We start from the raw sequence: 22,757 nt of genomic DNA, 5'->3' as shown, positions 1-22,757 counted from the left end.
TAGATTACATGAAGCAAGACAGTGGATTCAGGAAATGCAGCCTCGAGGGGGCTGTAACTTACTTCTAGCATTACGGAAAACGCTCCAGATCCAGGACCTGGATACCCTAGTGGTGATCGTTAGCACCTGGTATGGGATTATAAAGTACTTTATATTAATATTTTTAAAAAAACCTAATAATAATAATAGTAATATAGCATGTCTCCTTTTTTTTATAGTAGAGTATTGTTGGAATGGGTGCAAGGCCTTTGACTAGATCTAGATAGATCTCTGGTTGGCAAGCCAGTGTCCTACTTTGCACTGATGAGAGGCAAAAAGCCCGCAACAAGTGTTTGAAGACGGAGGTCTTTTCCTCTGAAATTCTCCAGGCATACAATATTGGACATGCCTGATTATCAGATATTATTAGCCCTGGATTTATTCTGATTTAAACATTAAATGGAGATGCCCTGCACAGCTCCATACAATATGTAGCTGCCACTGCTGGGTGCTGGAGATCAGGTCTGCTGGAGATGATCAGTAGAGGGTATTGGATGTCAGATTACCATCGATTCCATATTGATGACCTATATCAAGGATAGATCACCAATAAGATATGTCCGGAGAACCCCATTAATATCCTATACTTATTGAAGGGAATCTGACAGCTGATACATGCCGCCCAATACACGGACAGCATGATTTCAGATATGTATGTTTAAAAGATCTACTTTAAAAGCCAACCAGGGATTTAGCCACATGGAAGACGAGTAAGAAAGGCCTGTCCATGGCATCTTCTCTCCGCCCACTCCTCTTGAGTGATGGGTTGCTCTTTGTGTGCATGTGTAGGGACAGACCTGTCAGCCATTAGCAGCAGGCGGGGAGAAGCCTCCAGGGATCGGGCTTTCCGACTAGTCTCCTGTGCGGCTTAGTCTTGCCAGTCTGTATGTTCCTCAAACAATTAAACCTAATTTAGAAGGTATAAAAGCAGAGGAGTACCACAAACTTCAAATTTGAAACAGTATTAAAAAAAGGCAAACATTTGAAAATTTAATAAAAATACTAATTGATGATTAGAAATTAATTAATTGAGCAAAGGTCATAATAAAAAACACACAAAACACAAGGTGCGGTTTAAAAAGTCAAGGTGTAGGAGGAATAATAATTGAAATAATATACATAGTACACTAAATATTATGAGCAAAGTTTGCAAGAATTGATGAAGGTGTATAAATCAAATAAATGATTGATAGAAAAATAGTTAATCAATATTTTTATCCAGAGTATAAAGCAGTAATATTAATTGTTTAGATCAAAATATTGCACAAAACCCTTGTTGTAGTACGCGATGAACATAATATAAAATTGCAAACACGGAGTAATGTGAAAAAATAAATACGGTATATGAAAGACAGGCGAAACCAAGTGGAAGCATAACACAGACAAGACTGTTTGGTTAAAAGTATTCCTTCTACATACGTTTCACATAAGCTTCTTCAGGGAATGCTGCACACTCCAGATCATAATATTGATTAATATACTTTTCTATCAGTCGTTTATTCGATTTATACATCTTGATTAATTCTTGCAAATTTTTTTAAACTATTTTTTTGTGTTTTGTGTGTTTTTTTTATTATGACCTTCGCTCAGTAAAATAATTTCTAATAATGTTCCTGAAACAGGCAGGGATTAATATGTCTTCCATTGATATGTATACCTTGTTACATATTTTTTTATATTTTACATTTACCAATAATTGTTATTCATTTGTGTCTAGCCCTGACCAGACGTCGGATGTCCTTTTGGACTACCTTCTGCAATGCATCTTGGGAAAAAATATTAAAATTCACATAGTTGCATTTGATAGCATCGGTCAGGTAATCTAATTTTTACTTAATCATATAATATAAAACACAATGCAAAGAAGTAATGTTCTGTTACAAAAAAAACCTAATGACGAGTTTATTACTGTATAGGCTGATTTACAGGCGCTCGCTGAAGCAGTTGGAGCACGGTTTCATTGCTTCTCTTCATGGAATGAGGTAATCTGTACGTCAGGTTATAGTAAATTTCTATCCCAATCCTATATCGCTAGTGATGCTTCATATTTAAAGGGGTTGTCCGGCTTAGTTCACATGTCTGCAGGCATTCTATGTGACTGCAGACTTCTGAATCCTCACTTTACACAACTACGCTTTCAAAGCGGGCGGTTATGTGACTTCAAGGATACAATGTGCATACTTCTGGCCACATTCCGACTAGACTTGTCCAGCCCCGCCCCATACACTTGCATGGGGCACATCTAGTCTGCATGTGATCACATATATGCAATCACATACTTGCGGTCATCCTTAAAGCGTGCAGTGCACACGATGAGAGAATTCACAAGTCTGCAGTCACATAGAGTCACTGCAGACTTGCGTCCCTAAGTCCGGACAACCCCTTTAACAAAGATACAATGATAATGTCTGATTTGTGTTGTGTAAAACAGGATGAGATTTATGCAAGTACAGATATGCAGGTGCTCTACAAAGAGGTACAGAAAGCAATAGACGTCCTGAACAAGATCAAGGAGCTGCGGCAAGGAAAACTGGATGACACATGTATCAGTATAATACAAAAGGTGAGCCATATTTAGCTTATTGCGCGTGTCTTTGGCTCACACATTAACATTATGTCCTAGATAAAATGAAGAGAATGAGGGTCTCTTTTTCATTCTTTTAAAAGGAATCTGTCACCAGATTTTTCTATGTAAACTAAGAGCAGCATGATGTAGGGGCAGAGCACCTGATTCCAGCGATGTGTCACTTACTGGGCTGCTTGGTGCAGTTTTGATAAAATCTGTTTTCTCTGCTGTAGATCTAGCAGTTCTCTGAATGCTGAGCCCTGTAGAACCCCACACACATGACTGATTTGAAGATTTGTGTACACTGTGCATAGGCAGAAAGCTGCCAATCAGTACTGGGGGAGGCGCTATACAGAGCAGATGACTATGAGGCTTGAGACACCTTGTCCTGTAGTGATAATCTCCTGCTGATAAAACACTGATTTTATGGAAACAGCAACAAGCAGGCCAGTAAGTAACACATTGCTGGAATTATGATCTTTGCCCCTACATCATATTGCTCTCAGACTAAGTAGCAAAAACCTGTTGACAGATTCCATTTAAACAAAGTGTCATAATCTCTATCAGCTATGTCATGTGAGATCTAAAATGTAAAGAGGTTGTTGAATGAAAACAAACCCAGGTCATATGAATATTAAATGGGTTGTCCAATACTGTAACATTGAAGACCTATCATTGGGATAGATCATCAATATCTGATCGTGGGGGGTTATATCCAGTACCCCCCGCCAATCAGCTGTCAAATTACTGATGCAAAATATATTTTCGCAGATATCAACAGAGGTCGCCAAAATACCCCCCTCCGCGTTTCTCCCCAAACCTCCTAATCACAGTGCACCGCTGAATATAGAAATTCCACATTTTTTACCCAGAACATCATCTGAATGGCTGCTGAAAAATGGACTGAGAGGTAAATGATTGTTGTGATTTTGCTTTTTGCTCCCTCTAGTGGTCATTAGTGATTTGACTCTGGAGCGTCTGTCTTTTCCTATATCCTCACCTGGGCCGTTAGTTCAGGGGCGTTGCTATATAAGCTCCCTGGACCTTCAGTTCAATGCCTGGCATCGTTGAAATCAGAGCTAATCTGTTGTGCTCTTGTCCTCTGATCCTGGTTCCTGTTTTTCAAGCTAAGTCTGCTTCTTTGCTTTTTGCTTTTGTTTTGTTTGGTATTTTTGTCCAGCTTGTTCTTATCTGTATCCTGACCTTTGCTGGAAGCTCTAGGGGGCTGGTGTTCTCCCCCCGGACCGTTAGACGGTTCGGGGGTTCTTGAATCTCCAGCGTGGATTTTTATAGGGTTTTTGTTGACCAGATAAGTTATCTTGCTATATTCTGCTATTAGTAAGCTGGCCTCTCTTTGCTGAACCTGGTTCATTTCTGTGTTTGTCATTTCCTCTTACCTCACCGTTATTATTTGTGGGGGGCTTGTATCTTGCTTTGGGGTCCCTTTCTCTGGAGGCAAGAGAGGTCTTTGTTTTCTTCTCCTAGGGGTAGTTAGATTCTCCGGCTGGCGCGAGTCATCTAGCGTTCACCGTAGGCATGATCCCCGGCTACTTCTAGTGTTGGCGTTAGGAGTAGCTATTTGGTCAACCCAGTTACCACAGCCCTATGAGCTGGATTTTTGTATCTCGCAGACTTACACGTTCCTCTGAGACCCTGTCCACTGGGGTCATAACAGTATGCCAGGCCAGTATTAAATGTTTAATGCATTGCAAAAGTGGGATTATAAGAAAGAAAATTTTGAGTTTTTTTTTCCCTCTCTCATTTTTTTTTTTCTTTTCCCCTTTACCTCAGAGTGGCTTAAGCTTGCTGCAGACATGAATGTCCAGACCTTGATTACAAGTGTGGACCAGCTTGCCGCTCGTGTGCAGGGTATACAAGATTATGTTACCAGAAATCCTAGGTCTGAACCCAAGATTCCGATTCCTGAACTGTTTTCAGGAGACCGATTTAAGTTTAGGAATTTCAGGAATAATTGTAAATTATTTTTGTCCCTGAAACCTTGTTCGTCTGGAGACTCTGCTCAACAAGTAAAAATTGTTATTTCATTCTTACGGGGTGACCCTCAGGATTGGGCTTTTTCGTTGGCGCCAGGAGATCCGGCATTGGCTGATATTGATGCGTTTTTTCTGGCGCTCGGTTTACTTTATGAGGAACCCAATCTTGAGATTCAGGCAGAGAAAGCCTTGCTGGCTATGTCTCAGGGCCAGGACGAGGCTGAGGTGTATTGCCAAAAATTTCGGAAATGGTCCGTGCTGACACATTGGAACGAGTGTGCACTGGCCGCTAATTTTAGAAATGGCCTTTCTGAGGCCATTAAGAATGTTATGGTGGGTTTTCCCATTCCCACAGGTCTGAATGATACCATGTCCCTGCAGGAGTGTAGCTAGAGCTTTTGCCGCCCGGGGCTGTTCCCGAGTTTGGCGCCCCCCCCAGAACGTATGCGATTTTCACACTTAGTCATGTACCGACGAGCTCCTCTCCCTTAAGCTCCCAATGTTCAGTGAAAAACTGAGAGAAGCAGAAGAGAAGCTCGTTGTCACAGGACCATGAGTATGAAAATCGCATATGAGTGAAGTTTCCATGTGTCGACGACTGGAACCTGCGGAGCTGAATCCTGACATCGCACGCTTCTGAATTCTCACAACGCATGCACTGCACACTTTTAGGATTCTCCCTTGCCGGTGGACAGTCATGTCAGCACAAGCATGTGATTTGTATACTTCTGACCACATTCCGACTAGACGTGCCCGGCCTCACTCAGTTCATTTTCATAGAGTGAGGCCACACATGTCTAGTCAGCACGTGACCGCATGTATGTAAATCGCCAGCACCAGAGAATCCTGACAGTGTGCAGGGCGCACTGTGAGAAGTCAGAAGTCTGCAGTCACAAAGAATGACTGCAGACTCATCACAAACCTGGACATCCCCTTTAATGCTCCTAACATAAATAAAAACATGAGAGTTAGTATCACAAATAACATTTACATCCAGGTACCTGATAGATGACGTCTCCTCTGGAGCCGTTCTCCCCATGTTGAGTTTTCTCATCCACAGCTGTCTCTGCAGACTTCCATCTTCTCCGCTCTTTTGCAGAAAATCTCCACATGACGCCCTTAAAGATACAAGTGTCATTATAATGCTCCTGAATAAAAAATTTCCCCTCACTATATTGTCTGCATAAAATATGACCCCCACACTGTCTGTCTTATGGTACATGCTCTTCACACTGACCTCCCCTTTCTATACCGGACCCCTCTTCACACTGACCTCTCACACTGTGTCCCCCCTATAGGGCCCAGTATTTATACTGTACTCTCTCATCACACTCCCCCTCCTTTGTATACTGTCCCCTCCTGGCTGTGCCCTTACACTGTCCCCCATGCTACGCATGCACACATCCCAACACCGTCACTCCCCGTACTCTGTCCACATACGTTTTTCACATCGCTACTCATACTGTGTCCGCATACATTCCCCCGTTTGACCCCAAGCTGTCTGCACCCATCCCCCATACTGTTTCCTCATATATGCCCCCCCATCTCCCCCTTTGCTCTTCATTTTGTGTCCTCAGATCTCCCCCACACATTAAATCCCCCCATCCCCATGACAAATCTCCCCCCACACACAATAAATACCCCATCTCCACTCACATTAAATTTCCCCCCACAATAAATCCCCCCATCTCCACTCATATTAAATATCCCCAATCCAATAATATATCCCACTATCCCCACTCACATGAAATCCCCCCACAATATATCCCCCATCCCCACTCACAGTAAATCCCCCCACAATATTATATGCCCCCCATCCCCACTCACAGTAAATCCCCCCACAATATTATATGCCCCCCATCCCCACTCACAGTAAATCCCCCCCTGCACCTTCGGTGTCTTCAGCTCCACTGGAGCACTTTCCACCGCTCTGTGTCTCCTGGTCGATCTGCAGCTCCTGCTCTGCCGCGCAGGTGAGTGACGTCAGCAGCGTGATCACATGACCTGATCACGCTGCTGGCGTCGCTCTGACCCGGCAGTCAGAGCTTCAATTGTACTCGCATCACAGATACGAGTACAATTGAACACTGGGAGCCGGCGCGCCGCAGCTTCTCTGTGCCGGCTGTCAGCTTGACAGTCGGCACAGAGAACAGCTGACTCCCAGTGCGGGGGGGTGACAGAATGCAGCCGCCGGGGGAGACACTGCGGACCGCCGCTTTAGGCGGCCCGACTGCGCCCCCCTGCCGGCTGCGCCCCTCTAGATACGCCACTGACTCACCGCCGCATTGTGCCGCCCCCCGCATTGTGCCACCCGGGGCGGACCGCCCCCCCCGCACCCCCCTTCCTACGCCACTGTGTCCCTGGCTATTCAAATTGACCGGCGGTTGCGGGAGCGCAAAACCGCAAATTCCCTCATGTTGTTGTCTGAACAGACACCTGATGTGATGCAATGTGATAGAAAAACCGCAAATTCCCTCATGGTGTTGTCTGAACGGACACCTGATTTGATGCAATGTGATAGAATCCTGACTAGAAATGAGAGGAAAATTCATAGACGCCGGAATGGCTTGTGCTACTACTGTGGTGATTCTACACATGTTATCTCAGCATGCTCTAAACGTATAGCTAAGGTTGTTAGTCCTGTCACCGTTGGTAATTTGCATCCTAAGTTTATTCTGTCTGTAACTTTGATTTGCTCGCTGTCATCTTATCCTGTCATGGCGTTTGTAGATTCAGGTGCTGCCCTGAGTCTTATGGATCTCTCATTTGCTAAGCGCTGTGGTTTTATTCTTGAACCATTAGAAAATCCTATCCCTCTTAGGGGTATTGATGCTACACCATTGGCAGAAAATAAGCCTCAGTATTGGACACAGGTTACCATGTGCATGACTCCTGAACACCGCGAGGTGATACGTTTTCTCGTTCTACATAAAATGCATGATTTGGTTGTTTTGGGTTTGCCATGGTTACAGACCCATAATCCAGTCCTTGACTGGAAGGCTATGTCAGTGTCTAGTTGGGGCTGTCGTGGTATTCATGAGGATTCCCTGCCTGTGTCTATTGCTTCTTCTACGCCTTCGGAAGTTCCGGAGTACTTGTCTGATTATCAGGATGTCTTTAGCGAGTCCAGGTCCAGTGCATTGCCTCCTCATAGGGAATGTGACTGTGCAATAGATTTGATTCCAGGCAGTAAATTTCCTAAGGGAAGACTGTTTAATCTGTCGATACCTGAACATACCGCTATGCGTTCATATATCAAGGAGTCTTTGGAGAAAGGACACATCCGTCCGTCTTCTTCCCCTCTTGGTGCGGGATTCTTTTTTGTGGCTAAAAAGGATGGATCTTTGAGGCCTTGTATTGACTATCGGCTTTTAAATAAGATCACTGTCAAATTTCAGTATCCTTTGCCGCTGTTGTCTGACTTGTTTGCCCGGATTAAAGGTGCCAAGTGGTTTACCAAGATAGTCCTTCGTGGTGCGTACAACCTTGTGCGCATTAAGCAAGGGGATGAATGGAAAACCGCATTCAATACGCCCGAAGGTCATTTTGAGTACTTGGTGATGCCTTTTGGGCTCTCTAATGCCCCTTCAGTTTTTCAGTCCTTTATGCATGACATTTTCCGGAACTATCTGGATAAATTTCTGATCGTTTATCTGGATGATATTCTGGTTTTTTCTGATAATTGGGACTCGCATGTGGAGCAGGTCAGGATGGTCTTTAATAAAATTTTGCGTGAAAATTCTTTGTTTGTCAAGGGCTCAAAGTGTCTTTTTGGTGTACAGAAGGTTCCCTTTTTGGGGTTCATTTTTTCCCCTTCTGCTGTGGAGATGGACCCAGTCAAGGTCCGAGCTATTCTTGATTGGACTCAGCCCTCGTCAGTTAAGAGTCTTCAGAAGTTCTTGGGTTTCGCTAACTTCTACCGTCGTTTTATCGCTAACTTTTCTAGCATTGTGAAACCTTTGACGGATATGACCAAGAAGGGCTCCGATGTGGTTAATTGGGCTCCTGCTGCCGTGGAGGCTTTCCAGGAGTTGAAACGTCGGTTTACTTCGGCGCCTGTTTTGTGCCAGCCTGATGTCTCGCTTCCCTTTCAAGTTGAGGTGGATGCTTCAGAGATTGGAGCAGGGGCCGTTTTGTCGCAGAGAGGCCCTGGTTGCTCTGTTATGAGACCTTGCGCCTTTTTCTCTAGGAAGTTTTCGCCTGCGGAGCGAAATTATGATGTGGGCAATCGGGAGTTGTTGGCCATGAAATGGGCATTTGAGGAGTGGCGTCATTGGCTCGAGGGTGCTAAGCATCGTGTGGTGGTCTTGACTGATCACAAAAATCTGATGTATCTCGAGTCTGCTAAACGCCTGAATCCTAGACAGGCCCGCTGGTCATTGTTTTTCTCCCGTTTTGACTTTGTTGTCTCGTATTTACCAGGTTCAAAGAATGTGAAGGCCGATGCTCTTTCCAGGAGCTTTGTGCCTGATGCTCCTGGAGTCGCTGAACCTGTTGGTATTCTTAAGGATGGTATTATCTTGTCAGCTATTTCTCCAGATCTGCGACGTGTGTTGCAGAGATTTCAGGCTGATAGGCCTGATTCTTGTCCACCTGACAGACTGTTTGTGCCTGATAAGTGGACCAGCAGAGTCATTTCCGAGGTTCATTCCTCGGTGTTGGCAGGTCACCCAGGAATTTTTGGCACCAGAGATCTGGTGGCCAGATCCTTTTGGTGGCCTTCCTTGTCTAGGGATGTGCGGTCATTTGTACAGTCCTGTGGGACTTGTGCTCGAGCTAAGCCTTGCTGTTCTCGTGCCAGCGGGTTGCTCTTCCCCTTGCCTGTCCCTAAGAGACCTTGGACACATATCTCCATGGATTTCATTTCTGATCTTCCGGTGTCTCAGGGCATGTCTGTTATCTGGGTGATATGTGATCGCTTCTCCAAGATGGTCCATTTGGTTCCTTTGCCTAAGCTGCCTTCCTCTTCCGATCTGGTTCCTGTGTTTTTCCAGAACGTGGTTCGTTTGCACGGCATCCCTGAGAATATTGTGTCAGACAGAGGATCCCAGTTCGTTTCCAGATTCTGGCGATCCTTTTGTAGTAGGATGGGCATTGACTTGTCGTTTTCGTCTGCTTTCCATCCTCAGACTAATGGACAGACGGAGCGAACTAATCAGACTTTGGAGGCTTATTTGAGGTGTTTTGTCTCTGCTGATCAGGACGATTGGGTGACCTTCTTGCCGTTAGCTGAGTTTGCCCTTAATAATCGGGCTAGTTCCGCCACCTTGGTTTCGCCGTTTTTCTGCAACTCTGGTTTCCACCCTCGTTTTTCTTCGGGTCATGTGGAACCTTCTGACTGCCCTGGGGTGGATTCTGTGGTGGATAGGTTGCAGCGGATCTGGAATCTTGTGGTGGACAACTTGAAGTTGTCACAGGAGAGGGCTCAGCGCTTTGCCAACCGCCGCCGCGGTGTGGGTCCCCGACTACGTGTTGGGGATTTGGTGTGGCTTTCTTCCCGCTTTGTTCCTATGAAGGTTTCCTCTCCCAAATTTAAACCTCGTTTTATTGGTCCTTACAAGATATTGGAAATTCTTAATCCTGTATCCTTTCGCCTGGATCTTCCTGTGTCGTTTGCTATCCACAACGTGTTTCATAGGTCCTTGTTGCGGCGGTACGTTGTGCCTGTGGTTCCTTCTGCTGAGCCTCCTGCTCCGGTGTTGGTTGAGGGCGAGTTGGAGTACGTGGTGGAGAAGATCTTGGATTCTTGTCTCTCCAGGCGGAGGCTTCAGTACCTGGTCAAGTGGAAGGGCTATGGTCAGGAAGATAATTCCTGGGTGGTCGCCTCTGATGTTCATGCGGCCGATTTAGTTCGTGCCTTTCACGCCGCTCATCCTGATCGCCCTGGTGGTCGTGGTGAGGGTTCGGTGACCCCTCACTAAATCACTAACTGTGATTTTGCTTTTTGCTCCCTCTAGTGGTCATTAGTGATTTGACTCTGGAGCGTCTGTCTTTTTCTATATCCTCACCTGGGCCGTTAGTTCAGGGGCGTTGCTATATAAGCTCCCTGGACCTTCAGTTCAATGCCTGGCATCGTTGAAATCAGAGCTAATCTGTTGTGCTCTTGTCCTCTGATCCTGGTTCCTGTTTTTCAAGCTAAGTCTGCTTCTTTGCTTTTTGCTTTTGTTTTGTTTGGTATTTTTGTCCAGCTTGTTCTTATCTGTATCCTGACCTTTGCTGGAAGCTCTAGGGGGCTGGTGTTCTCCCCCCGGACCGTTAGACGGTTCGGGGGTTCTTGAATCTCCAGCGTGGATTTTTATAGGGTTTTTGTTGACCAGATAAGTTATCTTGCTATATTCTGCTATTAGTAAGCTGGCCTCTCTTTGCTGAACCTGGTTCATTTCTGTGTTTGTCATTTCCTCTTACCTCACCGTTATTATTTGTGGGGGGCTTGTATCTTGCTTTGGGGTCCCTTTCTCTGGAGGCAAGAGAGGTCTTTGTTTTCTTCTCCTAGGGGTAGTTAGATTCTCCGGCTGGCGCGAGTCATCTAGCGTTCACCGTAGGCATGATCCCCGGCTACTTCTAGTGTTGGCGTTAGGAGTAGCTATTTGGTCAACCCAGTTACCACAGCCCTATGAGCTGGATTTTTGTATCTTGCAGACTTACACGTTCCTCTGAGACCCTGTCCACTGGGGTCATAACAAATGATATCCAATTGTTGGCTTGATTTTTTTTTTTCTTCTCGAAATGGCTGTCGTGTAAGACAGGCACACCGCATTGTTGAAAGGTTCGATATCCCAAATTGTCTCAATCTGATATTGGTAGCATTAACCCATCAGCTTGGAAGTGGGCAGGAAAAACGGAACAGATTGGATTATAGGTATGTGGGAAAAGATTCAGTGCAACTTAGATTTTAGTCAATGAAATTTATGCCGATTCTAGGTTTACAAGTCAAGGGGGTGGGCCTAATCAGTGATTGACAGGCTTCCTTTTATACGTTTGCAGATTGAGTAATACTAGCTTTTTTTGTATTAGAAGGCTCAACACAAAAAAACCTTGTTGAACTATTCCCTCTCATCTGATACTTGGTTGACTAGTGTCTGTAGGAGGCAGACACTACTAACTGTATCAAGTCTTCTGCACAGTTTTATTTTTTTTTCTCCTTTTTTATGTTCTTTCCAAGGTGGTATGGATGTCCCCCACCTTAGGTTATCATCCAGTGAGGACACACTATGTGCTCCACAGTAGTGTACCCCGTGCAGACGCCATTCCCTGCAACTCCCCCGTCACCCATTGATTGACACTACCCATAAATCACACGGCATATTCAATAGCACTGATTGTGTCAATGATTACATGACTTTTACTTGTCTGCTACAAGTTATAGATTACAAATAATGGCTTTTATTGGTCCAATATTATCTATTTTACAACTTTTACCACCAAAATATATCAAGATCAAAATGGCCTTGTGACCGGTCACCGCATTCAGACCTCTCACCCCGTCCTCCTTCACTGCCACATGGGTGAAATGAAGTGACCGCCATCCTGAACATGTTTTTAGATCTGTGCCGTAGTTACACTTCTCTAAATCCCAAGGCTGACTATCTAAAAAGATATATCTCACTGCCAGGGTGACCAAACATATAATGATCTCCACAATGGTACTTATATAAAATCAATATTTTATTAGTATAAACCAGATAAAAAGTTTTTTTAAATTATACATTACAAGAAGGGTACATAATCCAAAAACGAGGGACTACACTTCCATAGGATTCTTCAAAAAACAAGGCTGAACAATTACGAATAGATTACCAAATAACCACCAATGAAATGCCCCAATACATAGTAAATATACATATTATTCCTGCCAAAATGCATACATGCTTCCTAAACATAGGTGTCACTCTGTGATAATATTTGGGTAAGTCAACGCTTATCCACGTGGTAACCTAATGTATAGCAAACAATAAAAAGATAGCATTCATAAGGTGGATAAAAGATGATTTGTCATGTACCTCACAGACAGCCACGTGAAAAATTCCTCGGCGTCCCTCTGCTCCGACGCGCGTTTCGCAATGCTTCTTCTGGAGGCGTCAAAAAGATAGCAGCCATCATTCATATTTCACAGTTTCATGGCCGGTCTCATTCAGCATCAGTTGCAGGGACGCCATCTGTTCCAATTAAGGGTTTACTGACACCGTCCATAGCCCTCAATTCAATTCCCTTTTCCAAACCGGGTACCGAATATCAACTTAGGTATTAAATGTTACCTTCACCAACAGCTTGTGCCACGTCACGTTCTATAACATACACAATTATATATATTATTATATTTCTTGTAGCCAAAAAGATGTCCCTGTATCAAGTACTGGCTCCGAACGCTTATTCCACGGTGGAGGAGTTTGTGCCCATTCTTCAAAAAACTGTCTCCTCTACCCTTCTGGAGGTAATTTTTTTTTTTCTTTATTAGTCCCCTTTAGGGGGACTAGAAGATGTGACCACTTACTATGTTACACTGTGATATTGTAATATTGCAGACTATTGTAGATTTACTATTTTTTTTTTATGAAGCCAGCCACGGTGTACTAATTAAATATAGTGTAGTAATATGGCGGACACTGGGGTCCCCAGTAGACATCCGGCAGCTTTGATGACCCGCTCATCGCAGGTTCGCCGATCCCCTTCCTCATTTCTATCCTCCGATATGCTGTTGTCACGATTGACAGCGGCTTCAAAAGTGGTGCTTTAAAGTTTGTGAACCCTTCCGAATTTTCAATATTTCAGCCTAAATTTGACCTAAAACTACATCATATTTTTGCACAAGTTCTAAAACTAGATAAAGATAACCAAATAAAACCTAAGAGTCAAAAATATTAGACTTTTAATCATTTTTTAAAATGGAAAAATAATAATTAATTATAATAATATTAAATAATATTTTATCCAATATTACATCTGTGAGCTGCAAAAGTATGTGAACTTTTAGGGTTAGATCATTTGAAGGTGAAATTCGAGTCAGGTGTTTTCAATCAATGGAATGACCATTATTTGGGAGTGGGTGACCTTTTTAAGTTTTTTTGTATGACATATTTATTTTACTATTTTCTGTTGTCTTAGCTCGGTTATGTGATATAGATACGTCTTATAGTACGAAAAAATATGGTTCATTAATTTACATTAAAAAAAGTAGTAATTAACTTTTTTTTTATTATCTGTTTAAATATTTACGAGTGTGTAGAGTGTACCTTATACTGTTTCACTGCTTGTATGATTATTTTATTTTATTTATTTTTTTTTAGCGAGCAATGATGCAATTTGAGTGGCATGACGGAACTGTTAAAAATATACATGTGGATCCTCCAGTGCTTTATGATTATCAGGTAACTTTTCTGATCATTATTTTAGATATACTGATGAATGAGTTGCATATTTTTAATTAGCGCTATAAAATACAAATGTTTTAAGAGGCTCGCTGGATAGATATTTTTGTGGGAAAAGGCTGTTAATCACTAATAAGACCGCCCACTGGACTCCTAAGGTGAAAATTAGCAGAAATTAAAATGGAAAAGATTACTGTCATGATCCAGTCCGAGTTTTGAGTCTTGTCTGCGCTTTTCCCGGACTGATCATGTCAAGGGTTAACTTTGCTTTGCCTCATTCTGGGTTCAGGTTTGCTATTTAGCTCCTCTGCCTCCATGCAGTCTGTGTCAGTTATATTTTCTACCTACGGCGTGTGTATCTGGCTCTGGTAGTACCCTGATTTGTCCTGCTGCGTTTTCTGACCATACCCATGTCTATTCCTCCTTCCCTGCTCGTCCTGTCTTAGTGTTTTCCTGGTTCCTGTTGGATTTCCCGGAGTTTGACTTGGCTTTGACTTTGACTTGACTTTGCCTCTGGTTCCTGGTACTTCTGCCTTTTATCTGGTGTTGACCCTTTGGCTCTCCACTGACTCTGTGCTTGTTCCCTTTTTACTATGTGACAGTCTAGGTTTTGACTCGGCTTGTTTGACTATTCTGCTGCCACCTGGTGGTAGCTTCCCTGCAGCACTGCAGGTATGCTCTTGCAGACTTGTTACTATCCTTCCACTCTATTGCCATCTAGTGGAAGTTGCAGTTACCTGCATAGCTGCATCGTGACATTTACAAATTGTACGGAGCCTTTCCCACAAAACTATTGTATATAGCCACAGATGGCAGGCTCATTTAATCCATTACAGACCTAAAAAAAAGCAGATGATCAGTTAATGAAGAGCAAATATAAGCTAGCTATGAATCTGTATAACATTTGGTTTTCAGAAACAGTTAGCCAAAATGGCACGGACCTATGAGAAGAGAATAGACTGGCTTACAAAAGGAAGCAGAAGACAGTGGGGGACAGTTTGTGAAAAAAGGTGTGTATGTTTCCCTTAAAACATGATCCTACAAATGTTTAATGCAGATCTGCCATCTTAATGTCAATCATGACTTGATTATAAACAGTCGATACCCGGCACTCACATCTTCTTAAAAGAATGGCTTTATTAATCCAGAAGTATAAAAGACACAAAAAATGGTTGAACACGACCACACAAAAGTTAAAAGGGCAGAAAAGAAATATCCCGTGGGCTCTCTAGCTTTTTTGTGCACACCACAACACCTTTCTCATCTTCCCACCCTGAAGAAGGGTAACCCAGACCCCAGAAACGTTGGCAATTTTGTGCTGCAAAAATCTACGTCAGACAAACTGATAAGATATGAGAAATAAATTGAGCATTATCTTCATCTATATTTGTATACTGGTATACTTCCTATGCACTGTATACCATTTATTATATTCAATTTCCATTTTGTAATAGTAACATATGCCATCGGTCATTTACATAGCCATCTCAGTGTTGTCCTGAGTATGTATGTGCTGTGTGTAATGGTTCATGTATATGCTCAGGTTTGTACTTTCTTTTTCTTGAAGGATTGTGCTACTTGTGGACTTATCCCTCGAGAACGCCTTGCACATTATACACATTCAGCATTCACTGCGACTTTTACTGGAAGAACAAATGGCAAACAAGGATTTATTTAACATTATAGTGTAAGTTGTTCTGTCTTCTAGCTACAGTTACAGCCGAACTCTACTTGTAAGTCATCTCACTGCAATATCTATTACTCCTTGTGGAGAAAAAAGTTTCATTTAACTTTCTGCTTGTGATATTCCTACGGTTGGAATATTTGAAATATACGATATATGATTTTTTCCATAGTAAATAATATAAACCTAAATTTTCAGAGGAATCTGTCACATCCAAAAAATATAAACCTAAACTTTCAGAGGAATCTGTCACATCCAAAAATGCCATTTACCTACAGATATAGTAATAATCTGCAGATAAATACTGTGTAAATCCTACATCACAGGCTTACTGGAGCAGTGGCTGCAGGGAGAAAATGAAGCTGTATTTTACTTGCAGCCTCCAGTCTTGGTTGCAGGGGGCTTTAACTGTCATGTCACCGCTCACTACTCAGTGAACACACTGTAATGATTCCACGGCACTTTGATTGACAGTGTATGTCGTTGGCCCGGTCTATCCTGCTAAATCCCATCTACATTTTAGAAAAGTGCAAGCGCCACATAAAATCAGAAAATGTTCTTTTCTTGTGCAAAACAGGCGTGCACCAACATTTGTGACTTTTTTTCCAACATAAAATTGGTGCAAATAGCTTGATAAATCTCCCCAAAGTCATGATAGATATTTTTAATATACACTCACCTTTCGTATAGAGATAAGAAAAAAACTCAAATGACCTATGTCCCCGTCCAGCATCCAGTTTGGTTCCTCGTGGCAGCTGGACCAGGTGTCACAATGTGACACGACCTAATGGGGGTTCGGTCAGCGGAGGGCGCAGCACACTAACAACGGGATGGAAATGGGGAGAGGAAGGCCCTACTGATAGGGAAATGGGGGATGGTCACCACCTGAGCTCAAACCTGAGCCTGTCCTTGCAAGCCCCTAACGCCCTAAATGGGTACTTCCCCCCACTGCCGTCAGGAACCTCGTCCCTCGCTGTCACCTAATACTGCCCTGGCTATTGCACTGACTGGCTGGGGACCACTACAGATAATACCACACAGAGGAAAGTGACAAACACAAAAGGGACGGTAAAAACACAACTTAGCTTCAACTTCCTCTGCTGTGCAGTGCAACGTACAGCAGAATAAAGGCACCAGGATCATGAGCTCACGAAACCAGCTCATGCACCACAGCAGCCAGCAAGCTCCTTCCTCCAGGCTTGGTCACTGTGGATTGGTCCATCACCGACAGCAGATGCATCAGGTGACCATTTAAAGGATGGTGGGAGTGGTCACCACCCATATCAGCTGACCCAGCCACACTGCAGTTACAGTTACAGCTCATTGCCTTCGGGGGGAAACTGATATTAATCCCCGCTGGTCCAGAAAGGAAAAAGCTATATTTAAAACAGATTGAAACCAGAGCTGCCACGAATCCAAACATCAGGACAGTCTTCACTTCTGTGTTGGCAGTCTTCTACCCAGCATCCTTGGTTCTTCTGCTGCTATTAGGCTCGCAGCATTATGTCATGACGTTGTGTGAGGCCTAATAATGAGGCGTGAGTTTGTGATCTAAAGATGTGCCCCCCATGCCTGGTAGAAGATTGCAGTCGTAAACTGTCACTGAGCGTCAAACTGGAAGACAGATCAGGGTAGTTGGAATCTTTTTGCTCATCTCTACAATCTTCTATCACAGTTACTGATTACTACTTTATACCTTGCAGATTTGGGAGTGATATACACGTTTGGAGGGAAGGAATGGTTCCCACGACATCTGAAAATTTGCAGAACGCATGGAAGTAGGCAGTCTTACTCTCTCTAGATGTCATTTTTAATGTTCACTAGGGTCAATATTTTGCTTTTGTTAATGCCACTATTATAACAAACCAGTCAGAGACCTTAAAAAAGTAATATGAATAGAACTAGTTAAGGGGTTGACCAGGACGTTCTCAGTTGCGGAGCTGCATAGCACAACTTTGTGAACTGTGTAGTGGCCGTGGTTGGGCTCTGCATATCCGCCCCTATTCAACTCAAAGGGGGGCAAATGTGCAGTACCTGGTCGCGGCCACTATACAGTTGAGGGAGCTGTGCAGCTCTGATACTGAGCACATCTGGCTATCACCAGGAACAGCTAATCGGGAGGGATCTGCGATCAGATATTGATGATCTACCCCCGATAACCCCTTTTTAAAGAGCATTTCCTACTAAAATAATGAAGAAATATAGCTGAAGTGTAAACTCTTAAATGGTCTCATGTGTAGATTTTTCTTATATATATTGATTATATTGTTAGATAAAATGACTGCCATTACAGAGATGGTGTCACTCTTTTATGTTAAATCCTCCATCCATGGCATATATTGCCTGTTTATTCCTTCATTGGGGGATGCATCTCTGTGTCACCTTGCAGACAAATTTCCATTCTGGTGACCATATTTTGCTGGGACTTACCTGCTTTGGTGATCATATTGATTATCAGCCAGGATTCCCAGAAACGTGTGCTGTGTATATGGCAAAAAGTGTCAATTCAGATTGTTACGCTTTACCCCACCTATGCAAAATGACAGCGCTTGGGAACACAGCGAAATACTTCCGGGACATAGTGCGCCGGCGCATGCGCACTAATGCTTTTCGGCTTTGCCCGCAGTTGGGCAAAGCATACTGCGCATGCGCAAGGCTAGATTGCCTTGCGCAGGCGTGTACTACGGAGGACACAGCATGAACTTCAATCAAATATTGCGGCCTGCATGCAGCCAGCGGGTAAGGAAAGGGTGAATCAAACACCTGAAAACCCCGCCCATATGACCGAAAACCGGTCCCGCCAAATTTAGATGACAGGTTTCCTTTAACAAAAAAATGCAATGAAAAGTTAACCAATTGTCGTAAGTACCTCAAGCTCAATCATTGTAGAAATAAAAACTTCTCGGGTCTCGGAAATTGTCAACACTAGCTAAAAATTTAGTTCTAATATTTTTTTCACCATTATTCTCAAGCTTTTAAATTGCATTAATTAGTTAGCCAGCATGAAAATAAGCAACTTTGCAATCGATTTGCTTTTTCTAGCTGCTGTCATTCTCCTGCAATGAGAGCTTTATTTGTTGTAGTGTACAGCTGGTTTCCATGGAGCTTAGTTTACAGACTCTGGCTGAGAGTGTCAGTAGTTACATTCCAGAAGAGAGGTTAACTCCTAATATCCAAGCCACCTCTCTCCAGCCCATTGATTTCTATGCAGCAGTTATCTACTCTCCTCCCCCTTTTCCCTCTTAGCTTCTGAAGAGGTGCAGTTATAAGTCACCAGCCCAGGAGCTGTCAGAGCAGGTCTGCTAATCACTGCTCTCACTGTCCCGAGCAGTGTGCTTGTTCAAATGCACAATTATCTTTATAAATTCAGTGTTAACAGTTTACACAGACCACTGATGACTGAATGTGTTATAGCAGATCTTGTGCCGAGCATTATAGTTCTACTCTTACTACAGTTCTATTAGTCACCAGAGCTGTCACTCAAGGAGGAGAACCCACCCTGCCGGAAATCAGGGAGTGAAAGCCGTGTGCTGCTCAAGAGAAAACTTAAGATAACCCCTTTAAATAAAATAAAAAATCTGGAAGTTTATTGGCGTAATTATACCTACCTGAAGACTCATATTAACCAGGTATTTTATCATATAAATAATACGCTAAAAAGAAAACAACATGTGGAATTTTTTCACTATTTCATCCCACTTGGAATTATTTCCTGGTCTTCCAGTAGATTATATGGTGAAATTAATGATGTCATTCAAAAATACAATTCGTCCTGCAAAAAAAAATAAGCCTCGTATGGCTTTGTTGACAGAAAAATAAAAAGTTATAGCTCTTGGAAAAAGGGATGAAGAAAACAAAAGCGAAAATTGGTTGTGACACGAAGGGGTTAATAATAATAATAATAATACATATTATTAGATTTTATATGAATATTAGTGATTGATTGTTCTCACTTCCAGGTGGGTGCTGACTTTGGAGTGTGAGGGCTCAAGGAATACTCTGAGTGCCATTAAAACAGCAATAGAGGGCAACTTCATGGATAAGGAAAACCAGGAATCTCAGGGAATGTATTTATTTACTAGTGGGATTCCAGATCAGGATGTGGTGAGTGGCATTTGTGATTTTTTTTAACATTACAACAATAAGCATGTTAGTCGACAGGCAGTCCGCATCTCCATACAGCAGACAAATGGCCAACTTCTATAGATCTTATATATTTAGCTGCTGATAACATTTTTTTCTTTATCACCACAGAATGCAGTTCATGCCTACTTGTCAGAGGCAGTCAGCGGATGCGATCTACAGCTCCATGCTTGTCTATTTCCCGTCAGTGAGGACGGTGGCAATGACAGAAGTGACGCGGCACGAGTTTTACAGGACTTAGCCCATGTCACTAATGGAAGATTTCACTGGTTTAATGACACAGGTAAGAAAATTGCACTTAGTAGCCAGCCGTACCTAACAGAAATAGTTCAGGTAAAAAAAAAACAACAACATTTTTCCCTGCTTTTCTCTGTGCTGAAAGCTATATATTAAACTCTTAAAGGTAATTGGTCACCAGGTTTTTGCTACCCCATCGGAGAGGATCATGATATAGGGGCAGAGACCCTGCTGCTGCTTCTGTCTGTGTGCTACAGAAAAATAACAGCAGGAGTCCATTTCTCTGACCACTGTGTATAGGAGAGATCACAGCTGCTCTTCTCCATCCACTAGCTCAGAGACAACTGAAAATTGTAGATAGAGCCTGCATAGGGGAAAAATTGGTGAAGAACCTCAGGATACAAGTCATATAATTACTTCATTAGGGGCACAAAAAAAAACCTAAATGAAGACTAGTCTGTGGAAATAGGGCTGTGCTCAGATGTAATCCGAGTGCAGTCCGATGGTTTCTGAAAATTCATGCATGGCTGAGTGCAATCCAGTTATCGGATCAAACTCAGGCATGCTGACATTTTTTTATCTGGCAGGTGCTCAGCCCCATAGAATAACATTAGGTCCAAGTGCGATGTGTTGTGATGTGAGATCACACGCGGACTGAACAATACCACCATGTGCATGACCCCTGAAACTTAAAAATAAGAATTCCTACAGAGGTTTTGGAGAACTTAGTGAAAAGTTTGTCCAGAGGATTTTAAGCCTTTTGCATCAACTTAATTAAACTGTTGATGGCTTGGAAGTAAGTTATGAATCCAGGTCAGTAGACAAGCAATGTACAGAGACGTCTTCATGCTTTTGGCCACTTAGTGTATAAGAGGTGATATACAACCACCAAGGCTAGGTTAGGTGCGGAGTTCCCAATTATTGTAATCACTGCAAATACTAACTAAAATGCCGCCCCCCCACAGCACTAAAGCAAACCCGGTATATATCACCGCCTATTAATCCAGGTCAGCCTTCACGGCTTATTGAACTTTGGTAATATTTTCTTGCACCTGTTACAGATGTGATTGAAAGTGATGACATAAGGTCTCTTGTTTCCGAGATGGAGAAAGCTGTGAACTACTCCAATAAGGTATGTGCCGTCTTATATCCACTTATAGTGGTGGCAATCCCTGCAAGTGTGGTAGATGTCGAACAGCGGCGAGACATGCAACCGCAGGGACTAGAACATGGTATTAGGGCACGCGGAAGACACTGGGATAGCACCCGAGCATGCTCAGATAACACCTTATCCCAGCACGCTCGCTCATCACTATTAGACACCCATTGCTCTCACTGGCTTTTCGTGCTACTTGGAAGTGACTAGTACTGTCTGAATGTTTATCATGGTCATTTACAGGGCTCATCGATACCTCCACGTATCATATAAGACAGTAGTTTTTGTTTTTCTCATTTGCAGTGTGCCTACTTGGTGGAAGCATTAAAATATCGTGCAGGGACTAAAGACGAAAGCCTGAGTCCAGCAAACACCCCAGAGGTCTCTTCTCAAAAAGAAAAGCAGAAGCCAAAAAAACTTCCACTTCCAAAGCCGACGGCTCTGACACTTGCTCGAATGGTTTGTAGCCTCCAGATCTGGTACAATGATACTATGCTACCTGCCTGTCTGAGAAATTGGTATGGGTGTGTGTTAAAGGACAGGGTTTCCTCCACAATTATACCACACGGGGAACCCTCCTTGCACCTCTATTGAGGTCTGATATTAACTATTATCGCCGAACTTGACTATTAATAATTAATATCCACTTAATACACCTCAACGTTATCTTTTCCTTATGCTATATACTAATTGAGACAAAACAGTGTAACAATAAAAGGCATTTATTACACACATACAAGTCTGCAGCCTATAACATACATATATATTTATACCCAAGCTGGCGACTATAAATAAATATAAATATAGAAAAAGGAACAGCACTACACTTGATACTTATCTTCGGGTGCAGGGCCCCAAGCAACCAGTCCAATTGATTGCACAAGGTTCACAGAGACTCAAAAAAAGAGGCAGCACTCCATAGTAAGGTGATAGTATGTGGTTGGTTTAATCGACCCACACAGCCGGGCGACGTTTCAGCTCTATCCGAGCCTTTCTCAAGCTTGAGAAAGGCTCGGATAGAGCTGAAACGTCGCCCGGCTGTGTGGGTCGATTAAACCAACCACATACTATCACCTTACTATGGAGTGCTGCCTCTTTTTTTGAGTCTCTATAAATAAATATATATATATATATATATATATATATATATATATATATATGTATATATACACATATACAAATATACAACTCTAATACAGTAATATCACTACAGTATACAGTGATATCCCAACAATATCACTCAGTAATAACCCACAATAACCAGTAATATCACAACAATAACACCACAATATAAAAACCCACAATTAACTGCCTGATTACCCAAATCACACATACAATATCAGCCCTCCCAATCTATAGCTTACTAACCCTAAGGCCTAAGAGGTTACAGGGCCTAGCCGGAAAAGGGGATACAGATATACTTATCCACCATGTGGTTCCATGATCTTCCCAGCAAGCAAAAGAAGCAGAGCACATGTGTCTTGTGCCTTTTATGTCCAGCTAGAAGAGATGTGTCCAGCCCCAGGTGTGTGGGGATGAGGTCACAAGTCTATTGTCCACTGGCAAAGGTACA

At 42.9% G+C, this 22,757-nt stretch overlaps 1 protein-coding gene across 1 annotated transcript in view; it reads left to right on the top strand.

Annotated features, from left to right (window-relative positions):
- Nucleotides 1-22,757, top strand: part of VWA3A (von Willebrand factor A domain containing 3A) — a 95,971-nt gene that overhangs the window by 17,643 nt on the left and 55,571 nt on the right. Inside the window, exons 11-24 of the mRNA XM_077275051.1 lie at nt 4-129; nt 1,757-1,856; nt 1,956-2,021; nt 2,471-2,602; nt 3,377-3,515; nt 12,927-13,030; nt 13,884-13,964; nt 14,880-14,974; nt 15,532-15,651; nt 17,352-17,426; nt 19,608-19,752; nt 19,903-20,074; nt 21,090-21,160; nt 21,488-21,643. Of these exons, the coding sequence (XP_077131166.1) occupies nt 4-129; nt 1,757-1,856; nt 1,956-2,021; nt 2,471-2,602; nt 3,377-3,515; nt 12,927-13,030; nt 13,884-13,964; nt 14,880-14,974; nt 15,532-15,651; nt 17,352-17,426; nt 19,608-19,752; nt 19,903-20,074; nt 21,090-21,160; nt 21,488-21,643 (1,582 nt within the window). The remainder of the gene's footprint in view (nt 1-3; nt 130-1,756; nt 1,857-1,955; nt 2,022-2,470; nt 2,603-3,376; nt 3,516-12,926; nt 13,031-13,883; nt 13,965-14,879; nt 14,975-15,531; nt 15,652-17,351; nt 17,427-19,607; nt 19,753-19,902; nt 20,075-21,089; nt 21,161-21,487; nt 21,644-22,757) is intronic.

This window comes from Ranitomeya variabilis, chromosome 7, assembly GCF_051348905.1.
Source record: "Ranitomeya variabilis isolate aRanVar5 chromosome 7, aRanVar5.hap1, whole genome shotgun sequence".
Taxonomy (NCBI): domain Eukaryota; kingdom Metazoa; phylum Chordata; class Amphibia; order Anura; family Dendrobatidae; genus Ranitomeya; species Ranitomeya variabilis.
Note: the sequence above shows the minus strand (reverse complement) of the source record. Positions and strands in the feature narration are given on the sequence as shown.